This window comes from Sceloporus undulatus, chromosome 6 (genome assembly GCF_019175285.1).
Source record: "Sceloporus undulatus isolate JIND9_A2432 ecotype Alabama chromosome 6, SceUnd_v1.1, whole genome shotgun sequence".
NCBI classification, from domain to species: Eukaryota; Metazoa; Chordata; class Lepidosauria; order Squamata; family Phrynosomatidae; genus Sceloporus; species Sceloporus undulatus.
Genome location: NC_056527.1, coordinates 80652075 through 80675068, shown reverse-complemented (window position 1 = coordinate 80675068; position 22994 = coordinate 80652075). Strand labels below are relative to the sequence as shown.

Sequence of the window (22994 nt, the reverse complement as noted above, 5' to 3'; positions counted from 1 at the left end):
GATTGGAAGGATCTATCCTTATATTCTTTTAATAATTGTGGCCTAGTGGATGTTTCACCCACTGGACTTCATCAGGTGAGACTCCTTCTATACTGCTTTCTCAAAGTCTTTGAAGCAAAGAGTGTAATCTTTGGGGCTTCCTCGGTGCATTGGCTTAGACCTCACATCCCTTGGTGCCAGAGAGCAGAGAGGACATGATCAGTTGCCATATAGGAGCTGCTGCTGCTAGGCAACAGGATTGATGCCTGATCAGTAGCGACACCAGCTTGTCAATACTGGGTCATTAGCTGGCTGGAGATGACGGAATTGGATCTGACAGGTCATGGCTGGAGGCTGGACAGAAAGGGCAGAGTCTATGAGCGCTCTGCTGTCGTGGATCAGTCATCATGCCAGTAAACATTGACCATTAATTCTGCAGGATACAAAGGTTCTAGGAGGAGGCCTCAAGATCCTGTACCTTTTACCCAGTGTGCAATGGAATCCAATGTGCAGTGCATCATGATAAACCTAGAGGTGACCCCCATCCCTCTCTCTACACTGAGACATCATGTGAAAACTCCAGAGCTTTTTCTTTTCCCTTCCCTTCCTTCCTTCCTTCCTTCCTTCCTTCCTTCCTTCCTTCCTTCCTTCCTTCCTTCCTTCCCTATATATTTTTTCTTTTTTTCCTTTTTGCACAAATCTCTCTTTTTTGTTTTTGTTTTTGTATCACAATGCCCAGACGCCCCTAACCAGAATGACTAGTGGCTATATCAGTTAGACGATTCTAGGTGCTTTTATCCAAAAAGTAACTTTCCCAAGTTCTGCTGCCTTCCTTCTGCCCTTTCTAATCAGCAAGGAGCAAAGACAAAAATGAAAAGAAGGGAAAGTGCATGGGGAATCCACAATTTTACAGATGGCGCAGTTTGACACCACTTTAACTGCCATGGCTCAATGCTGTGGAATTCTGGGATTTGTAAGTTTGTGAGATATTTAGCTTTCTCTTTCAGAGAGCTCTGGTGCCACAACAAACTACAAATCCCAGGATTCTCTGGCAACACTGGCTAGAGCATTTGGTTCAGCAACATCTGGAGGGCCACACTTTGCCTATCCTCTTCTAGAAGAAGGGAAACAAGAGCACAGGAGACAGCAGCCACAGCAAAGGCCAAAAAAGTGTGATTTTATGTCCTCTGTTGCAATTGGTCTCCTATTTTTTGCAATTCGTCTCCTATATGTTGCCATTAAAAGATGCTTTCTAGAACACCACCTTAACATCTATGTGTAAAACACACTTAACTATTAAATGAATTAAAAAATCAAAAAGTTTGTAGATCTACTTATGAGTCTCGCTTACAAAATGCATATGCACTCCCTCCTCCCCATTCCAGTGTGACAAAGTTTCCCCCCAAATTTATTCTTTTGCAGAGGAAAGGAGTTACACTGGATTGAACTGGACTTTGAGATTTAGGATGATGTGGGGAAAAGAAGTCAATATTCTAGTACTAAAGGCGTCTCCAAAAATATTACAAACTTCATCGCCCCCTCCCACATGTCAGGAACAGTGCATTGCAAGTATTCCTGAGTGTGATCACAGTTCTTTCCCACCACTCTGGGGAGTGATGTAAGCAATCCAATGTCTAGGCTTGGGAGCACTACATCACTCCCCTCTCCCCTCCCTGAGTCTGGCTCCCTTCCTCACACAGGCAGCACTTACTTTCATCACAGAGATAGAAATGAGTCTGAAACTCAAGCTGAAACCGGTGAGTGATGGGAGAAGAGGGTTTGGAGAAGTGCAGGATGGTGGAGGGGGGGGGGGTAAATGGTTTAAGTTTCACCTTTTCCTCTGATAGGATAAACAATGTTACAGAAAAGGGGAGACGAGTCTTTTAAAAACCCTGGAATGGAAATGGGTTACAAGGTTGGTTTTTCAGAACTGAGCTTTCTTCATTCTCTATACCATCCTCCTTGCATGTCAGCCTTCCTCTGTTGGGTTCCTTCTGTGGATCGGATAAGGAGTTGTCGTGATATGCCAGAGCTCAGCTAGGCATTGGAAGATGGTCAAGAATTCAGTGCTGCTGTCTTTATGAGGTGCTGTGAGACCCATGCTCTTTCTTTTCCTTTTTTCAAGAGAGGTGCTGTGGCTGAGCTTCAGTAAACTCTGAGCACCATTTGCCAAACTCACATTTGCATGATTCAGTGCTGTATCCACCATTTTTTTTCTGTGCAGCATGCCTATCAATTTTGTCTCCATTTTGCATGGGCAAAGCAATATCAGGCACATTCTTCCAATGGTATCTGCTTGCAGGGTCTTGTAATTGTTTGATACATTTTGATAATACTGTGCGGTGAACCCAAATTTTGAAAAAGGCTATTGCAAATCAATGGTGCATCATTCAGAAAAGAGACAGCTTGAAGCACTTATTTTCTAGATCATTCGAAATTGCTTATTCTTGTCAATAGTCTGTCCAGTCTCATAGTGTAGAAAGAGGTTGCCTCTGGCTAACTCCAAAAAGAAGAAGACTTCTTCAGAAGAGAATAAAAATGCAGATCAAGGTGCTCTGCCCGCTATTTTGAGGGGTAGCTATTTTGAGGGGTAAGGATAAGAGAATGGAGGAAGAATTATGTTGTATACTGTATAGCATTTGATGTGATCACAAGGTTGAATTGTGGTATGGAGATCAGGATTTAGCCTTTGCTTTGCCATCCTCCCAAATGCCTTGTTTTGTTTCAGGACCTCAGTCATGAATTTTGTCTCAGTTGTCTCTTTCATTAGTCAGTTGTCAATGTGCTGTATTTATAGGGAAGCAATCAACTTAAGCAAAAGTGTGTTGACTTTGCTTTTCTTAGCAAAAACCTCCTAGAGCAGTGCTTCTCAGGCTATCTGATATTGGGGGCAGCAATTTTTTTCTAATGTGCCAGGGACTGGTAACATATATGTGTTTATCGGCTATAACTATTTCTTTCTTTCCATGGGTTGGTAGCCAATAGCTCACAGATCAACACTAGTGAAGGGACCACTACTTTGAGTAGCACTGTCATAGACACCCCCTCCATTCAGGTTTTCCAGACTGTGGATTGTTATATGGTTATATTCAAGAGCTAAAGTTGATTTCTTGAGCAAATATTATCATTATATATATGGCGGGAGGGATCTGTATAGATGTGTGCTTTGAGTTGGTACTGGAGATCTTAAGCTTTTTGCCATTAATGTCTAGCAATTATGAAAGAAAGGAGGACCTGCAAGGAAAGATAGAGATTCATTGGCTTTCTGGAAAGACTGGACAGCTTTGTGGTTTTTGATCGAACATAAGATAACTAATTGTTAATGATGGCAGGTAGCCCAGAGGCACATAGGTGGATAGGTGGAGAGCACAAAAGTAGACATTTTGTTTCAAATCTGTCCCAAGAAGGTGTGTCTGTGTACCTTGTTGTACCTGGACTGTGAAAGAAAGTGGGGAAGGGGGGAGAACTTTGATGGAAAATATTAGTGATTTAAAAAGTTAATGATGAAAAAAGATGAGGCAAGCTGGGTGCGTCAATTTCCTTTGTGTGTATGTGCATCTAGGAAGGACTGGGTGCCAGAAATAAAGAGTTATTAAAAAGTAAAGAAAGGCTATTCGTGAAGTGATGAGTTATGAAAATATTGCAGATTAGAATGTTGCGTTACATTGCTTCAGAGTATTTGCTTATTGCTGGAAATCTTGAACATGTCTGTTTTCTGATAGCTGACATAGTAGTCAGTGAAGAGCACAGGATTTTTTTTAAGGAAATCATGTTCATGGTTAATGTGAAGGTAGAAAAATGTATGTCTTATGGCTGGCTGGCAGTCATTTTTGTGCACTTTGTGCAGAAACTGAGACAGTTTGTTTGTTTCGTGGGAGGGATTCTCTCCCTTTTTTTCTTACAACTAACATCTGAAGCAGAAGAATGTCATGCAGAAGTGGCTTCCTGATCCATTTTCACCTTGCACCATTTTTCTGCTGAAAATCATTTCTCAAGTTACTTTTATCCCAATGGGTAAAGGATTAAGAGGCCCCTTCCCTGCTGTACTGATCTTCTCCATCAAATGCAGTGGCTATATTGTATAAAACACATAACACACACGCTGTGGGATCACATATAACAACTTTGATCACAATCTCAAGAAGATCATTTTTAAAACAGGAAAAGGTTTCCAAAGAAAGAGAGCAGTGCCTCTTAAAAAGAACCATAGCCACAATTAAATAGCATTGCTTTCATTGTATTGATTTGATTCACATATTAAATAATTTAAATAATTTATGATTAACATTACAGTGAGTCACCACCATCACCATCAAGTGTACCAGAGTAGATAGTAAGTAAAAGTATATTTATTGGACTAGCTTAAATTAGTGTAGTTATGGTATAGCAGGACTGTGCTAATTATCAAGCCTCACATAATGTTTGTGGAAGTAGCAATGTAAGTACTGTAGATGTACACATCTTCTGTGCCATGGAGCTGAATCAATAAAGGAATGAGGCAAGCCTCATAAGATTTGCATCCTAAGGAATTATCTGACTTGGACACTTTATGTAGAAAGGCACGATATAAATTCAAGTAATGAAAACAAACAAACCAGTTCCATTCGATTAACTTCTATAGTTTCAGAATGTCTACAGTCTAAGTGAGGTTGTCCTTAGTCTTAGTTTTCTGTGTTTTTTACAGGGTTTGGGACAATAATACTTTGGACTGTTTGATAAAAACAGGATATAGATCACCAAAGTGTTATATAAACTGAAAAGCATGATACCTCTGACCTAACATGAGTCAATCTAATACTTTTACCTTGTGCTGGCCTTGTGCTGTAATAATAATAATAATAATAATAATAATAATAATAATAATAATAATAAAAAATATACTTTTACCTATTTCATATGTCCTGCCAGATTCTAACGGCTAGGGCTTTGTCAACCTTGTTAGATCTCACCATCTGAAGGGAAAATTTGACAGACTTCACAATCTGATAGGAACTCCTCTTTGAAAGTAATCACAAAAAAGATATATATGATATAGGTCAGTAACTGATGTCTATTTGATTGATGAAAAATTCGTGCAAATTTGATGACCACAACTTGGAAAATAGTTAATTCATCTTTTTGATGTAACATGTGTTGTGCAGAAAGTCCCTTACGGCCTGACAAGCAGAAAGATTACAGCTTTGTAGTGTGTGTGTCTGTGTGTGGTGTTTTTGTGCTGCTGCAACATGTGTGGGGTTAGGAGGACACTAGACCCTGAATCACAAACAGTATTGCACAGACTGAAATGGAGTGCGAATAGAGAAAAACCAGACTGGTTTGCAATACTCTCTCCCAGACAACCCACTTTCTAATTGTCTGGGCTACAGACACCTCATGCCAAAATATGGGTCAAGAGAACAAGCACTGCCCTACCTAAGATACTCTTTTATGAGGGGACATAAAAAGGAAGGGGACTTCTTTTTGTCACCAACAGGTGTATCAACGAAAACATCTATGCTTGTGATATGTAGCCACCATGAATCTATTCCCCCTTGCTCCTCTGGCATTCTTTTGGGGAAACACCTTGTGTCACATTCATAACTTGCACACAACCTAACTTTGCCACTAAGGGTTGGCAAAACAGGAGGCAAAAATGTTATTCTTGCATGCAGCTATAGCATCTCTGAGATTCTCCTTCCATACCCTGCATCATAGTACAGTATACCTATGTAGATGTTCCTGGATCGAACAAAAGTTTGGAGTCTCCTGATCTGAGCTTAACAGCCTTCTTGCCACTGTGCAGATGCTTATGAAACCCTTACATGGATCATAGAAGTCAGCATTTTCTGTAAAGGTGGACACAAAACAATATTCTGCAAGACTCAGAAAATTCTTTTGTCACCTGTGTAGCCCAGTATCAAAAATCAGAGACAGAAAATGTGCCTTCATATTATTATTTTTTCTACCAGTGTCTTTCTAGTGTGCATTAGTGAAATAGTTAATGTTCTCTGCATCTGTCTCTATGACATACTATCATCTACATTCTCAGGAACTGCGACTATCCTAGGTCATAAGACAAACTTCACTAAAATCAGCCTTTTAGTTTGGGGATGTTGATTGCCTCCTTGGATCTGTTGTCCAGCCTCCCAGACCTTTCTCAAAAAGGGGGGAGTGGGTTCTCAAGAGATCACTTCATTTCTATTTGTTGTGGCACTGGTGCACTCAGCCTTCTCACTGCCTCTTGGAAAAATTGGATTGCAGTCACTTTTTCCTACTCCCTGAGCCCTCCCTCAAGCGCCACGTAATTGGCTTCTTGTCTTTTGATTGGTGCTTTCCTCTCATTCCAGGAACCAGTGATTGATTAGTTTTGATTAATCTCCACCAAGCTCCCAAATGCCCTTTGCAGTCCAATGTCTTCTGCCTATGTTTGTTTGAGAGTGTGTGTGTGTGCGCGCGTGCACACATGCGCATGTGCTGAAACAGAAAGAAGGAGAAAGAGAGGCCATCTCATTTTCATATACAAAATATGAGCATGACCTGGACAGTAGGACTAATCTAGGGAGAAGAGCTCTTTTGTACTTGTTATAAACCAGCTTTTCCAACTTGAGACATCTTCCAGATATTCTCGCTATAGCTCCATTACCTCCAGATAGGCTGGGTATTGACTTACTGGTTAGAGCAGGCCTGCACAACATACAGCCTAGGTCCCGCATGCAACCCGCCAAAGGATTTTGGGCAGCCCATGAGGATTTGGAACAACTTCAAGACTCCCCTGCCACTCAGTCTTCTTCAGAAGTGAGGACTGGCCGATGAGGAGGAAGGGTGAATGCTCACCTCTGAAGGCTCGTCCATCACTGGGCATTTCCTCAATGAGAAGGCCAGATGGCGGGGAAAGAAGAGGGGTGAATGGTCACCCCTGAATGCTTTGCCACCACTGGGCTTTCCTCCAAGGAGAAGGCTGAGCAATGGAGGAGGAAGAGGGATGAATACTTGCCTTGCAAGGCTCCTCCACCACTCAGTTTTCTCCTAAGAAAAGGAGGAGGACAACAGAATTACTTTTCAATAGATTTAATTAATAATAATTATTATTATTATTAAAATTTGTATATGGCCCAAAGAAGTTTTACTTATTTTAATTTTGGCCCCTACCTACTGCCATGTTGTGCAGGTCTAGGTTAGAGACTAATGGGAACTGTAATCCAACACATCTAAATTAGAGTTCTCTTCCATTCATCTCAGTCTGCTCAGTCACTGACCACACTGGCAGAGAATGATGGGAGTTGTTGTCTCATACGTCTGGAGAGATCCAGTTTTGAAAAGGTTGATACATCATCTAAGTGTAAGTTTAGTGGTGGTGGTGCTCTCCTGCTGCTGATGGTGGTTCAGCATCTGATCTGGTGCAACCTATTCTTTCTTAGCAAAAATCACAGGCTTTGCAACTCAGCACCCACAGTTTTAAACATTAAAATGTATGTCAGTCCTTGTGGCAATGCAAAAAAGTTTCTCTGGTCCTATTGGCCTGGTCCTGTTGCTCTTAGTGTTACCATTCCTCCACTCTTCCTCTTTTCTGCCCACTTCTGGCTTGCACAACATGCACAACAAATTGGTTTGTTGTTTGTTCGGCACATTTTGGTATGCTGGCGCAACACTACCAGTTATGTCTGTGGCTTTTTGAACTGACAACACTTAGGTTTTTGCACACCACATCATAGAACTAAGCCATCTGTATTAAGAGAACAAAACCTACCTAGCATTAATTGTTGATGTCACTGTGTTTTTTTTCCTGTCATGGATTAATTAATCAACTGCAATTTAGCAGAACATCTTTCTTATACATCAGTACAGTACAATATTTCTGTGCTGATCAGCTGCTTTGGCATTTTGAGCAAGTGGTTTGGATGTTGTCACAAAATGCTCAGTTTGGCCTCTTTATAATGTCATAAAATATCCACTTCCAAAAGAGAAAATTGGTAAGGCTGTTGTTCTTGTTATCATTAGCATTATCTTTTGCTGATGCTATTGTTGTTTTTGTTATTTCTGCCAAGCTAGTGACAATGGTGAAGAATGTTGGAAGCTGTAGTCCAACACCAGCTGAAGGGCCACATGATTCCCATACCAGGAGTAGAGGAGAAGTAGTTTGCTCAAAACATTGGATAGAAGGCAAATGAAAAGTCTGACCTCCAGCCCATTTTTCTGTTCCAACATATTTTACAGGAAGCAAACTGATGAAGCCATAAGTATCTTGGCCAAAAAACTGAGACCAAGGCAGAGGCTGTATCTAAGGCCCAGATACCAGATACTGATATGCTGAAATAAGCATTTGACTACATTAAGCAGCAGGCTTAAAGCAAATTGAAATAATTATTTACTCTTATGCATATCTTGAGGAACATCATTGCTGAACAATGTTCTGATAGCCACTAATGTAAATGGATCTCAAGAGTATTAAATAAAACTGTGGGTGGCAAGAGATTTATCAGCAGCTATTGGCCTAATTTAGAAAAACTTCTCTTTGAGTTGCAATGATAGAACGTACTTCAAAGGTTGTCTAGTCCAACCTTGCCAGTGCATAAAACAGCATCCATGATAGTCATTTGGTCAACATTACAGATGTGTCTCATTCATCCACTTCCCTGGGATTTTCGGGGTTCCCCTGACCTTTGAGGTATAAGAGATTACTCATTAAACCTTTAAAATAAATTGAAAGCAAACATCCTTCATGAATCCATTTGAGACCAGTGTATGACTCACTAGCCCAGCTGTAGTTAATACTTTAAAGACATCTCCATGAAAAAAAATATTTGAAATTACAGCTGGTATGGTGAGTGAGTGGGGATTTGCAAAAAGTCTGTGAAGTTTCCTTTTGAGCGCTTTAAAATTTAGCTCTTCCTCCCAGACACTCATAGGGCCCATACAGACAAGCCAAAATAAAGCTGCTTCAGGACACTTTGGAGATGTGTTCTTTAAATGATGCATGCTTCCTAAGAGGCCAGAAGCCACATCAAAGCCACGCTCCAGTCCTAAGGACTGGACCACAGATTTGGCACAGCTTCTGGCCTCTTAGGATGCAAGCATCATTTAAAGAGCAGACCTCCAAAGTGATCCGAAGCAGCTTTATTTTGGCTTGTCTGTATGGACCCATAGTCAATGGATAAAGTTCGTGGATCATTATTCTGGCAGGGAAGATGTAACGTTCTGCACTAACAAGCAGACCTGTGCTATAGGAATCTGTGCTGTCCTAGATATGAACAGTTATTATACGAGAGGCTTAAATTCACTTTCCTTTAGATGGTATCCTATTTGAAATAAATCTTGGCTGGCCTTGTGTGGAATTTAGAGGGAACTTGACTTTTCTTGGAGGGTTGAGCCATACCAATTTTTTGCTTTCCTTGCCTTGTATATAGATAGGCCCTTTCTAAAAACAGCTTTCTCCAGATCTGTTCACTCCACCACCTTCTTCCCCTACACAGTCTGAGCCCTCAGCCCTAGGCCTGGAGGTGTCTTCAACAATAGAAGGAGGAATCTTGGGATGAGCTAGGAGTCTTAGAGAAGGAACATCTGGCTTAGCCTTCCAGGTGATGCCCATGGGAGTTGCACCTCCTCAAAAATATATATCATCATAAAGGCAGTGGAGCTATTAGCAAGACACAGGAAGTATTTGAAGGCCATGTTTCACTGACAATAAAGCCATTGTCATTGGCTACATGGTGTCTTTTGAGACAAGAATATTACAAATCTTAAGACCCTTAGCCATGAATAGCTTGAAAATGACCATGATGAGGCCCACCTTGTAACAAAGCAGGAAGGTCAGAGCAGTTTAATTCTCAACCTGCAGAAAGTTATGATACCCTGATATTCATTCTCATCTATTAGACGAAATATTCTCTTCTATTAGATGAAATATTCTCGTCTAATTAGACGAGAAAAGAACCAGAGGTTGTTCTGGCAAAGCAAGGCCACAGTGGACTGTAAAAGAAGCAGGCGAGGCAAGAGACCAGCAGGAAGAGACTGTGTAGCAAAGTCACCCAAGAACAACAGTCTTAGAACAACAGTGGTTAGAGACAATGCCTTCAGTACCATGGACAGCTCTCAGGAAAGACTTCATTAAGGCTGGTGAAATCTTTCATACAGCTCAAGGGCAGGTATCATGTGGTCCATGAGATATTGTTGGGATGCAATTCTCTGCAGCTTAAGTCAGCATAGCCAGTGGTGATTAATGCTGGGAATTGCAGTCCAGTTGCATCTAGAAGGCCATACAGTTCTCACCCTGATATAGTCCTTCAGCCTGACAACACCTTTAGGACTCACACACCTACTGAAGAATGGAGACTCTTAAAGAGGCAACACTCTATCTGGAGTCTAACATTCTATCACTTTTCTATTAAACCTCATTGGCCATGCTGCTGTGGCCATGATATCATGCTGCCTGTGAATGTATAGAGATGCAGTGGTATGTAAGGCTCTTGGGGCAGCTGTGCTGTCTTCTCAAGAGGTCTAGCTCAAAGACTGTAGTCCTATAGAGTCCTGATTGAAGAATAAAAAGGTCTGTAGTTGATGGACTATCTATTGGCTCTGTTGGTTCAAATACAAGCCTTCCTGATTCTGTTTTCTCTGTACACATGAGTGCCCACCATTGTGCTAGGAATCTGGGCCATGAAAGAGTCAAACGGTCACACTAGAGCTCAGGAAAAGCTTGTCGCTCATACAAGAATTAACTAAAGCAGAAAGCCAGTTTCTAATAATTCCTGTGCCAGAGACTCCAATGGCAAGTTATGCAGATATGGACAGAGGATGTGTCAGGCTCTCTGAATAAGTTGTATCTCTGGCTTTTCCCCTCTAGTAGCCACCTTAAAGAGCTATCTTCCAACAATCTGTTTTTAAAGCATCATAATACCTTTAGGAATTAATTTCAGTTTTTAATTATGACTTGCCTGAGAGTGGGGTGTGTGCGTGTATGTGTGTGTGTGTTTAAACATTCTGCCTGTGTGCATGCATGGAGAATATTTTTCTATATGCAGTCGTTTCAAAGTTTATCCTGAATGGATAAACTCTCTTATCCCTGCTTAAACCCCAGCCTCAAAACTCACCAGGATCACATTGGCTTCAGAGGAGGTCTTAATATTGTGGAACAGCTTAGGTCCTGGAGGCAAGAGGTCCTGGTTTTGAATCCAGAGCATCACTCAGCTCCATTAGGGTTCCCTCTCCCACTCATTATTCCTCCCCCTCCTGCCAGTTAACTGGCAGCACCACTCATCTCCCTTGAGTAGTCCAAAAATCTTTCAGTACAGGCTATCCATGTGGCAGAGGAAAGATTACCCACCAAGCTCCTTCCCCATCGTCCATCTTGAGATGGTATGCAGCCAGATCATAATGGGTGAAAAATCCCTATCCATAGCCCCCTAACAACAAGCAAACAAACAAAAGGAAAAGAAACTAGAGGCTTCTAGGAGAGGCACCTTTTTTACCAGGAAAAGGGCAATTCATAAAGTCTAGTGGGGTTGAGGGCCACAGAAATTTCCTTGGGGATCAATGGATTGCTCACCCCTGCTCTAGGGGCAGAGAGTAGCAGACTTATTGCTGGCTGTGCTCCTGAACCTGAATGGATTTTCAGGTGCTGTAGCATTGTCTTGAATGGTATGTGTATGTATGTATGTATTATGAGAGGATGCAGCAGGAGGTCATTTGAGCTCATTAGGAGGTCATTTGTTTTGTTTGTGTGAGAAAGCGAGTGTACCATCTGGGCATCTCTGCCAGTACAGCCCTGATTTGATACAACTGACAGTGTTTCCAGTAACATTGCAGGTGTTTCCACCATTTTTGTGCCCTTGCTGTTTTCATAGTGGGTTTTAATCCCTTCCTTCTAGGCTGAGCAAATATAGTATGCATTAGCTTTTCCACCATGTAGTGATGCTGTATCTTCCTCACCTGGCATGATTTGAGTATAGGGTTGCTGTGCAAAAATATGACTGTCTGTCCTTAAAATAGCAGCAGCAGATCATGCCTTAAAATGTGTTACTAATCATCTGATGACAGACAGAGATGAAGTCCAGGAGAGTCCATAATCTCACCACCACCACCACCAAAGGGAATATGTACCTAACATTTCAAAAGCTTCTGATTCTGAGTCAGAAAACAGATTCTTTTTTTTATGAATTTTATTACGCTGCTCAATTATTTTCAGAAATTAGTCTGCTTGTATGTGTTTAAACATTCATTAATTAATTTTAGTTGATCGAGAAAGTGGGAATCTAAGCACTTGTTACAAAAAATTTCACACTTTACTGAGAAAGTAATGTGTGCTCAGTGGCAATCCAGCTGCATAAGTCTGCAGCACAAGACAGTACTTTCCAAAAATCAGATCCTTTTGCTTGTTTCCTCATACAGTGACAGCCAAACTAGATGTGACCTTACATGTATGGCTATGTGTTTTCTTCCTTTTCCTAATAACATCCAGGAAGACAAGATCAGGATGGTGACTGCAGGCTTTGGGGAAGGGAGTTATTTCCTCTTTTTTCAATAGTTCCAGTGAAAAATCCACTCACACATCCAGGCTTGTATTAGTACATGGAAAGAAAACTTCCAGTGCCACGCTGGCTAAATCCATTGCCCCACGTCCAGCTATGTGCCCCATCACATACACTTTTGAGTCAAATAATGAGGAGGGGGATTCCTGTTTTGTTCTGGAGAGCCTGCAGGCATTCAGCTGAATATGAATAGTACAGCCTTTGGGAAATTAAGCTGCCAGGGCATGACCCCACTTTGTAGATGTGGCTGACACTTGCAAAAGACTTCTGCTATCATAAAGACGTGCAGATGGGAAACACTTGATGATATTTAACTCAGGAGTCTCTGTCATGGAGTATGCTGTGGGAAGGTGTAACACTGTTATGATTAGCTATGGCTTCACACTGATTCTTTATAACCACTTTCTCTGTAAAAACAAGGTCCAGTACTAGGGTGATCTCTTTTATGTCTCCTATAGCAGTGTGGTTCTCAGTGGGAAGAATCTGAGATCTATTGTTAATACTTTTTTACATTCAACATAACTGTTTCTAGCAGGATACCCAAGTGCTTTGCTTTCCAGGGAGCACACTTCCATCCTCCAGGAATGAGTTGCAAAGTTATAGTTCCCCTTGCATTGCGTTTCCTCCACTGAACCACTGTGCTGCCTGTATTAGAATTCTGTTAAAATATTCCTTGCTTTTCACTTGTTTCCTTTGCAAAGCATTTATTCCTTTCACACTGTTCCCAGTACAAATGCATTTTCAAGGGTCTAAATGTTGTCTACTTCTTGCTATCACATTGGGTGGGGGTGTTGCCTATGGATTCTACATGTAGACCAAGGTATTTAAAACCCTGTTCAAGGAAAGTCATAAGGTTTCTGGATGGGAGTTTCCTCTTGGAAGAAAATAGGATCACAGTGATATTATGTTTGCATGAGTTCCAGTATGGTGCGGTCAGAAGGCTGGCACAACTCATTTAAAAAGGGTAATGGTGTCCTTAAGTACTTTCTAACACACATGTGATATTTAATCATTATGTTGGTACTTGCCTTGAACTTGTAAAAAAAGAAATTGGTGGGGAAGCATTTTGAAAAATGTTGAACCTATTAGGCAAACTGTTTTTCTTGCCTTTTTAAATCACTTACTTTCTAGGATAGCACCATTTTAATGAGACTATATATATATATATATATATATATATATATATATAATAAGATTCTGAAAATTTCAAACACTAAATAAGAAATACCTCCTGTGGGCCCCAAGGCCCAGTCTCTCTGTTTCACTTTCAACAGGAGCATTTGGGTAAGTCATTTGGTAATTGTTAACTCTTGGAGAAGATGGATAAGTAACTTGCTAAACTGTGAAACTTTCTAAATTGTGCAAAACATACTTCAATACAAATGTGTTCATTTCATGTGGAGTGGTTCACCTACTGTGTTTATTTTAGCTGCCAAATCCTAGACTCACATCTTTTCAAACTATACATATCATTCGTTGATGTTTATCTCCATGCCAGGTCCTCTCTCTGGGAGCTGATGTTCTCCCTGAGTACAAGCTGCAGGCACCACGCATCCACCGATGGACCATCCTGCATTACAGTCCATTCAAGGCAGTATGGGACTGGCTGATCCTGTTGCTGGTCATCTACACAGCTGTCTTCACACCCTATTCGGCCGCCTTCCTGCTCAATGAAGAACAGGAGGAGAAGCTCTCCGATTGCAGCTATTCATGTGACCCACTCTACATCATCGACCTCATTGTGGACATCATGTTTATTGTTGACATCATCATCAACTTCCGCACCACTTATGTCAATATCAATGATGAGGTAGTGAGCCATCCAGCCAAGATTGCCATCCACTACTTCAAGGGCTGGTTTCTCATTGACATGGTGGCTGCCATCCCCTTTGATTTGCTCATCTTCCGCACTGGATCAGACGAAGTGAGTTCTGTAAAGTTTAGCCCTCACCTTAAGAAGAAAGACTTAAATTTGTGGCCCAAAATAGGTGAATAGAAATGAGAGCTTGTTACAGCTTTCAGATAGTAGGTGTGGGGAGAGGAGTTAGTGCTTCATGCACATTGCTTGTGGTTTTGAGGGTATTAATTGCAATCTACAAGCAGAAATTGCTGTCCACAGTCCTCTACTCCCAGAGTTCTCAACCTGTGGGTTCCCAAATTTTGTTGGACTGTTACCTTCAGAATAAGTAGCTGTTGTATGCTAGCAGGAGCATCTGGGACTTGCAGTCCAACAGTATCTGCAAACCCATGATTGGGAAGCACTCTTCCAAAACTGAGCAGAGCAAGCTATGTCTTTGACTTAATGATGATGCCTAGAGATTAGGATGTTTCTTGTGTGTCATGCACCAAGCCTTTTCATAGTTCCTAACCTCTCTCCTGCTTCCTCCAAAGTGATCAGGATGGTTAGGAGGATACTGCCTTGTCTACACCATAATGGCAGAGAAATAACCAACATGTTCTTGTATCGATATTGGCATAGGATTTGCAAGGCATTATGGACATTTTTGGAAGTTGTAAGCACTCCCTTTCAGATACAGTGAGTGAGAGAGATCCAGAATTCTATAGGAATATGGCCCTTAATTGTATAGGCAGCAGGAAAGAGGATGCAGATATATCAATGGTATTTATCTAGTGGGGAAAAATGCCTTAAAATTCTCCAGACCATCAAAAACAATTTTGAAGCCAATTCTCAAGGACTGGAAATTATTCAGATGAAAGTAAGAGTAATGGTACAGTATTTCACCTAGGACAGAACTGGACAACCTTCGATGCTCCACATGTTATTGAACTTCGTTTCCATCAGCTATAGCCACCGATAGTGGAATGTGATGGGAGTAATAACTCATCAACATATAGAAACCATAGCATCCCCATCCACATTTTAGGACAAATAAATTGGAACAAATTGTCTGGAAATGGTTTCTCTTTATACCTGTTCCTTTTTTTCTGAAAAGAGGCATTTGTGGTGTTTTCTGTGTGACATTTTCATCCATCTTAAAATCTGCTTCAGTTACTCAACACACACACACACAAACACACACATTTAAAAATTGTAAATAAAACCCAGAAGTCTTTTTGTTTCTTCTTCCCCTTTCCAGACAACAACATTGATAGGACTGCTGAAGACAGCACGTCTGCTACGCCTAGTGAGAGTAGCCCGCAAGTTGGACCGCTATTCTGAATATGGGGCTGCTGTGCTGTTCTTGCTTATGTGCACATTTGCCCTCATTGCCCATTGGCTAGCCTGCATTTGGTATGCCATTGGCAATGTGGAGCGACCCTACATGGAGCATAAAATTGGATGGCTAGACAACCTCGGCGATCAAATTGGGAAGCGTTACAATGACAGTGACCTCTCATCTGGCCCCTCCATTAAGGACAAATATGTGACTGCCCTCTACTTCACCTTCAGTAGCCTCACCAGTGTTGGCTTTGGCAATGTCTCACCCAATACCAACTCTGAGAAGATCTTCTCCATCTGTGTCATGCTGATTGGCTGTAAGTCATTCTGAACCTTTTCTCTGATATGAACTCTAGCCCTTCTCATTGATAGGTGTGTTCCCTTTTTTCCTCTCAAATGTTTCGTACCTTGACTGATAACTGTTATCCCGTATAAATACTGTGTTTATTTACAGCTTCTTTGTTATAAGGGCTGCCTCTGACTCAGTCAGAAATGAAGAAAGTCAGCCTATCCTATTAGCTGGTTTAAGGGCAATAGAATAAAAGCCAGAATAATGCTTTGGCTATTTTAAGGCCAATAGAAACAACATGAACACCACTTGGTTTAAGGCTAATAGAAACAAGGTTTGCACAGAAATGTAATGTAGAAGAGCATTCAAGTTGGTCAAATACAGTTAAGTAGAAGACTCCTGCATCTCTAACTACTATGTAGAAGCGGGTGTTCTGCCATGTTGAGTCTGAGTGAGTAAGGGCCTATATAGACAGTCCCTAAGGGATGGCAGGACGCTGCCCTTTTCCTAGCCGGATCAGGACAGTGGCAACCACACGCCACGGCTTCGATCTGGCCTTTCCATGGTGCAAAAAGGAGCCACACAAAGTGTGGAAAGGACACCATTGCTGCTGGCGCCGTGGCTTTTTGGTGCTCTTCTGGCACAGCGCATGTACATGTTGTGCCAAGGGAATGCTGTGACACCTCTTGCCATGTGGTGGGGCACACAGCCTCACACTGGCATGGAGGTGAAGTTGGAGCATGTGGCATGCAGTCACCACAGCCCTGTTCCACCCTGATGCTGGCATTTATCACCAGTCTGTACAGCCCCTAAGCCTACAGCTGTCAAACTACAGTTGTCAGCATTCTGACCTTTACACAACTTGTATATATACAGAATCCCCCAGCTTTATTGCGTTTCATCCATCTAACTTGGACTAGCAAACATGCAGGGGTATGTTCCATAAAAAATCCATCAGTGATGAAAGTAAGGCCAACCAAAATGCACAAGATACATGTTGCAACCTTTCAAAGCTCCATGGGCTTCTTCATCAGACAAGATATTACAAACCAAACAGGAGGGGAAAAAACAATTTGAGATGTTAGTCAAATGCCTGCATGTTGTTTCAGTCCTTAGTAAAGATGTTATGATGGGAAGGATATCTTTTGCAGGCAGGCTCCTCCTGCTTATGACCATGTGGCAACGGGGAGATTTTCAAAGGTCAGGAAATTTAAAGTCCATTTGCATCTCAACAGGGGCCCCTCTTTTGCAATCCAATATGTCTCCATTTCAGTGGGAGCAGCCAGAATGAGATTGGTTCGCCCCTGAAGCCTAAATCAGTGGCCAAGGAGACAACAGAGGTGTTCTTGACTGCTCTTCAGATATTTTTACAGGCCAGGAGAAGGAGAAAGGTAGAAGGGGAAACTTCCATCACATCCCAAAAGTATGCTGGGAGAGATTTACATTCACCTAACATGATGTAGGATTGTATTCTAATAGTCTGCAACTTCTGTCAGGCCTATCCAGTATAGCCAGTGGTGAAGGATGTTGGGAGTTGCACTTCAGCAGCATCTGGAGAGCCATATGCACTTCATCCTGGTCAACAGATACTGGCAAATGAGCTGACTGTGAATCTAGTAAAAAGTATTTGATTGAGGCTAGTTGAGTCATGGAATGCTATCAATGTTCAGTACAGATGCAGGAAAGAAGGAATGAAAATGTTGGGCAAGAGCAACTATCATTATTCTCTAATACATTGTAGCATTTTAGAGATATGGATTAGGATTTGGGAGATGCAAAGCTTCAGGTTAAATTCTTTGAACCATGCTGTACACTCCACCTCAGGCTATGTATATCTCCAACATTACACATATGAATACTGGGACACACATAGCCAGGCAACATGAGAGTGTGGTCAAGATGTGAGGATGAACAGACAAACTGCAGCAGTTTGCTTTGGCCTGAGCCTATTGGGAACGGCAACATTCTGGCCCTCTATCCTCTCCCTGCTGCTGAATTAATTGAGTACAGACTATATTTGCAATTTGAACTCAGTTTGCAGCAATGGAAATATGCTGAGGACAAAGGACAAAAGTGGAAGGAGAGCGAAATGGGGGTATTTTAAACGCAACTGAAACAGTGGGATGACTGGAGATTATCAAATGGGGAATGGGACATCCTTGTGCCGTCCTTTTCCCATCCTTATAGCATGATTGCAAAAAGATTTTCATACAACATCATGCTTATCCTGGCAGTGTCCCATCATTAAACTGCAATTGCATGAAAGACTTTCACATGACATCATATCAATGACCCATCATTGAAGTGGAATTGTCCCGTCCTTGCCCTTCATTTTGTATTAATGGAAGAACTTGTTAATGCAATTCCACTTCACTGACAGTTTAATGACAGGATCAGCATGACTGTGTGAGTGTTCTTTGCATGATCACTGTCACAGACAGGATAAGGACAGGCTTCACTCCCATCTCCCATCTGATAATCTCCAGAGCATTAATCAGGACTGTTCTTGACAAATGGGGACAGTTTGAAGGTATAGCTATGTATCAAGAAAAATCTCTTATTCCAGATTGGTAACCCTATAACACAAAAAGGGGAAGTAAAAGTTCAATAGAAAGGCTTGGGGTATTTCACAGATGTAAACAGGCTGTCAGTGGTAGTCAGGCATGAGTGCAGATTTTTTCACCATCTCAACAGCATGTCAGAGTACAGCCCTTTAATTTATTTCACCCCATGGAAATGAATAGCAATCTGACACTTGTCCTGTAAGGTAGCGCAACCTGAGATACTGTTCCTTTAGTTTACTCACAAGTCCACTCCTTATGCACTCTAACTCTGTAGTCCTTACAAGCTATGAGAAAGCATCATTAATAGGGAACAGAGTTGGTGTTAAGAGTTTCCAGATCAGGACTATTCCAGGATATGAGATTTCAGGGCCAAAACCTGAGACCTAAAGATGATATACACCCATTGTGATGCCCTGGTAATGGTTCATGGATGATGTTATGATGGGCAGCCCCTGTATAATACCATTAATAATGATATATTTAGTACCAACCACAGTAGCAAAATGTATCCTATTCAACTAAAAAAAACAACCAAGTCTAACAAATGAGAATACACACTTTTCAAGACAGTGCTGTCGCCCTGAGAATCCTCACTCTTCCTCTGAGAACTGGAGAAGGACCAGACCATGAGATCTAGCAACCCTAGTTGTAGGTTTTTTTCCTACCCCTTAAAAGTTGTTGTACTGCAGCTCCCATCAACCCTAGCCAGCACAGGCAGTGTTATCATGGATGCTGCATTCCATTAACATCTGGAGACTTAAATATCTGCCATCCCTTGCTTTGAAAGTGTGCTGCCAACATTTGGTTATCGCTATCTTGAACCCAGTCCTGGTATTCCTTTTACTTCTATTCAAAGTAATTAACAGAAGTACTGTATCTAGGCTAGGAAAAAAATACTTTTTCAGCTCCAGATTTGAAGTCTAACTAAACATTTATTTCACTTCAGCAGAAGAGATATCCCAATAGTAAAATAAAGAAAACTCAATAATTTGGACTAATCCGGACCTTAGAGAGGCTGATTTTAAATTTATAATTGTCTGGTCTAGAGCCAGGATTTCTTCCCAGATGTTATCCAAATGATGCAACCATTAAAAAATAATTCATTTGCAGCTTCAGTTCCAGAGTAGGGCAGCTCTGGTTCTCCATGTGTCTTTAGCCTACAACATGTATTAGCCCTAGGCAGCATAGCCAATGGTAAGATATTATGGGGCTTGGAATTCAAAAACTGCTGGAAGGCCAGAATTGCCTTCCCTTGCTTTGGATTTATTTGCAATGAAACTAACAGAGTGAGAAGTTTGGAAGAATTCGGTCAGCTCATGAGGCTTCCTAGGTCCAAGACACATTCACTGATAATAACTCTTAACATTTGTCTTACCTCCTAGAAGTAGGTAAGACAATCTGAACCATAAACCTAACTTTTCTGGTCACTTTCAGTTGTGAAAGTAAAGCCTACAACAGCCCCAGATCAGTGGTGCAGGGAATTGCTTGAACTAGCCAGTTTATGTAAATATGAAGGTTTATGTAAATATGAATGTCTATTTCTGTGTCGCTCTCCCCTACCAAAGGAGGGGGAGACTCAGGGAGGCAAAAGTCACAAATTTCAGGTGTAAGGTAGATGTTGCCCTCTGGGGTGCCAGGGTTGGGGCAGCCCCTCAAATTCACACCCATCCTACAAAGGTCCAAGTCTGAGATGATGCCTCTTTGCCCTCCTTACCAAATACAGAGAACAACTATGTATGTTTCTATCACTTTGCTATAATGCAAGAAATATATTGGACAGACCTGGGAGTTGTTAAGGACATCTAAGGTGTATCTACACTATACAGTTATGTTTTTTCCATACCATTTTAATTGATTCAGTCTAAAGGAATTGTGGGGGGGGGGTTTATCTGGTGAAATATGTAGACATTTCCAGGGTACCCTGAGGAAAGAGAGCCTGAGGGATGGTAGTTCGAGGGATTGAACTAAAGCTCATTAACAAAAATCTCTCAACAAACATGGTAAATCTCATGATTCCTTAGGATGGATCCATGATAAGTGCTATGCTGCTAAGACAAGTAGAGCGTGAAAGTTACTTTTCAAAAGCAATTTGTTCCATTATTCATTGAAGTGTTTTAAAAGTTACTAATTACAATAGTGGAGAAATGTAACTAGTTATGTCAGTAGATGCACTGCTCATTACTTTTTCATTATTGGTTTAAGGAAAAGAACCTTACTTTTAAAACATTAATTAGAGAATGGCATGAAACTTGAAAAATACCTTTAAAAATGCAGCGGGGAAATAACCTTTACAAATAATGAGCAACGGTTACATGTTAACTGATAAAGTAAATTTACCTTTCCTTGTTACATCACTTCTAAAATGTAAAAAAAAATCAGACTTATTAGCATGCTAAAAGTAATTAGTTATGAGTAGCAACATGGCTTGCAACCCATTACTTCAGAGTTCTTTCTGGGTCTGCATGCAAATTGGCAATGCCTGGGATAATTTGTCCTGGCACCAGCTAACAAAAGTTAGTTCCCTCCTCAGGGCAAAGGTCAGTTATTTTTCTAGTGATTTATTGCTCTTACTTCATGGTTTCCATATTAAAAGGCACCTTGGAGAACATCTGTTCTGAAAAAGGAAACAGTAGCTATGTGTGGGGTGATGTGTGGGGCTTCTTCCTCCATACATACATACCATAATTGATCTTTCCTGCCTTCTTTCCTCTAGACTTTTCATTCTCTTCACTTTCCCCACTTTCACTCTTCTCTGAACCCCCTCCATTTCCTCTTCTGTATGAATCATAAAATAAAAATTCCTTCTCACCTCAAATATGCAAATGCACAATTGCATATATATTGCGAAATTATGCAATAGGAAGATATTGAAGGTTGGGAAATGACACTTAAAATCAACATAGTTCTTTCTCATTGCTATGTTTGACTTCTGTGTTACTTGGTAGAAGAGTAGGATGTCCAGAGGATCTGGCTGAGAGCCAGGTCTAGCCAGGCCTCACGATTGTGATTGTTTCAAAACAGAACACAAGAGGTATTCATGTGAGTGACTCCAAGCACATGCAAGGTGTGTTTCTTTCGCTTCTAAAAAGAACACATTGCTCTCCAAATATTTGCGATTAAGAGTATGGAGCTTCTGAGTTAGACAACTTGTCTTCCAAAACAGGTATAAGACTTTAATTTTTTTTGAAAGGTCAGCAATGTTCCTAATTCAGTGTCTCCCCTTGATAGATCTGTGAACAGGGAAGATGTTGTCATTTATAAACCACTAGTATCTGTGCCTAAAATGCAAGTTTAAACAGATCTCTGATATTTTATATGTATGTACTACCATCCCAGACAATGGTGCTCTTCCTTCTTAACACTGACCCTTGTTTTCTTGTTACAGCTCTCATGTATGCAAGCATCTTTGGCAATGTCTCAGCCATCATCCAACGTCTGTACTCTGGCACAGCTCGCTATCATACCCAGATGCTGAGGGTTAAGGAATTCATCCGTTTCCACCAAATCCCCAACCCACTTCGCCAGCGCCTTGAAGAGTATTTCCAGCATGCCTGGTCCTACACCAATGGTATTGATATGAATGCGGTAAGTCAGATAAGATGTGTTCGCTCACAAACAGACCTGGCATCTGAGAAGAGAGGTCAATATACTGTACTGTATCTACATTTGTTAGTGGCAGCTAGTGGTGTCCCTGCCAGTGGTGGAGTGAATCTACTCTATGTTTTATTCCACACTTTAAAGGAACAGTTCCCGATGCTGAATCCATCTGGGGGGTGGGGTTCATCAGCTTGGATAAGCCTGTAATAAACCCAAGAATGGATTCAAGAAGGATCCCTTTTTTAGATTACAGTTCCCAGAATGTTCCAAGTTATCATTGCCAATAGCAGGAGAGAAAGGCAGAACAGAGTAGTTTTTTAGAAGTAAAAAAATTAAATGAAAAATAGCCTCAGAGGCAATACTCAAAGGAGTATCAAATTGGAAACATTGCTTTTTGAAACAGACCACCACTACCCAATGGCCATGCTAGCTGGTTCTCAGAGTTGTAGTCAAAGGGGGGAAATTCCAAGCTCTGAACAAGAGCAGAGCAATTCAAAGTAGATGCTTAACCCTTTTCATTCTAGGTTTTGTTTTTTTTCCTGTCCAAGGTGGACTACATTTCTTACTGGTTTTTAAAAAAAGATTATATATTTTTACCATGAGTGAAAATATATATCTTTTCCACTATGGCTAGAAAAGCAGCTGTGGACATGGAATGTGGAGAGAATCTTGGCCAGAGCAATATCTATAGGGTTACCCCCTTACCCCATTCTCCCACTTTTACTGGCATGAATCCTCCACATAACATAGAGTTTAAGAGTACTCTTTTCTAAAGACATATTTTAAGCTTATCCCAAACAATGTCACCTTTCAAAAATCCTTCATTTCTGATCCCTACTTTGTATATTCAGAACTGTTTCATCAGATTAACTTTTTCCAAC

At 41.1% G+C, this 22994-nt stretch overlaps 1 protein-coding gene across 2 annotated transcripts in view; it reads left to right on the top strand.

Moving 5' to 3' along the window:
* The window catches only part of KCNH6 (potassium voltage-gated channel subfamily H member 6), a 146369-nt gene that overhangs the window by 100256 nt on the left and 23119 nt on the right, over positions 1–22994 (top strand). For both annotated transcript variants that reach the window (XM_042471046.1, XM_042471047.1), the window contains 3 exons: positions 13981–14406; positions 15581–15980; positions 21902–22101. In XM_042471046.1, coding sequence (XP_042326980.1) covers positions 13981–14406; positions 15581–15980; positions 21902–22101 — 1026 coding nt within the window. The remainder of the gene's footprint in view (positions 1–13980; positions 14407–15580; positions 15981–21901; positions 22102–22994) is intronic.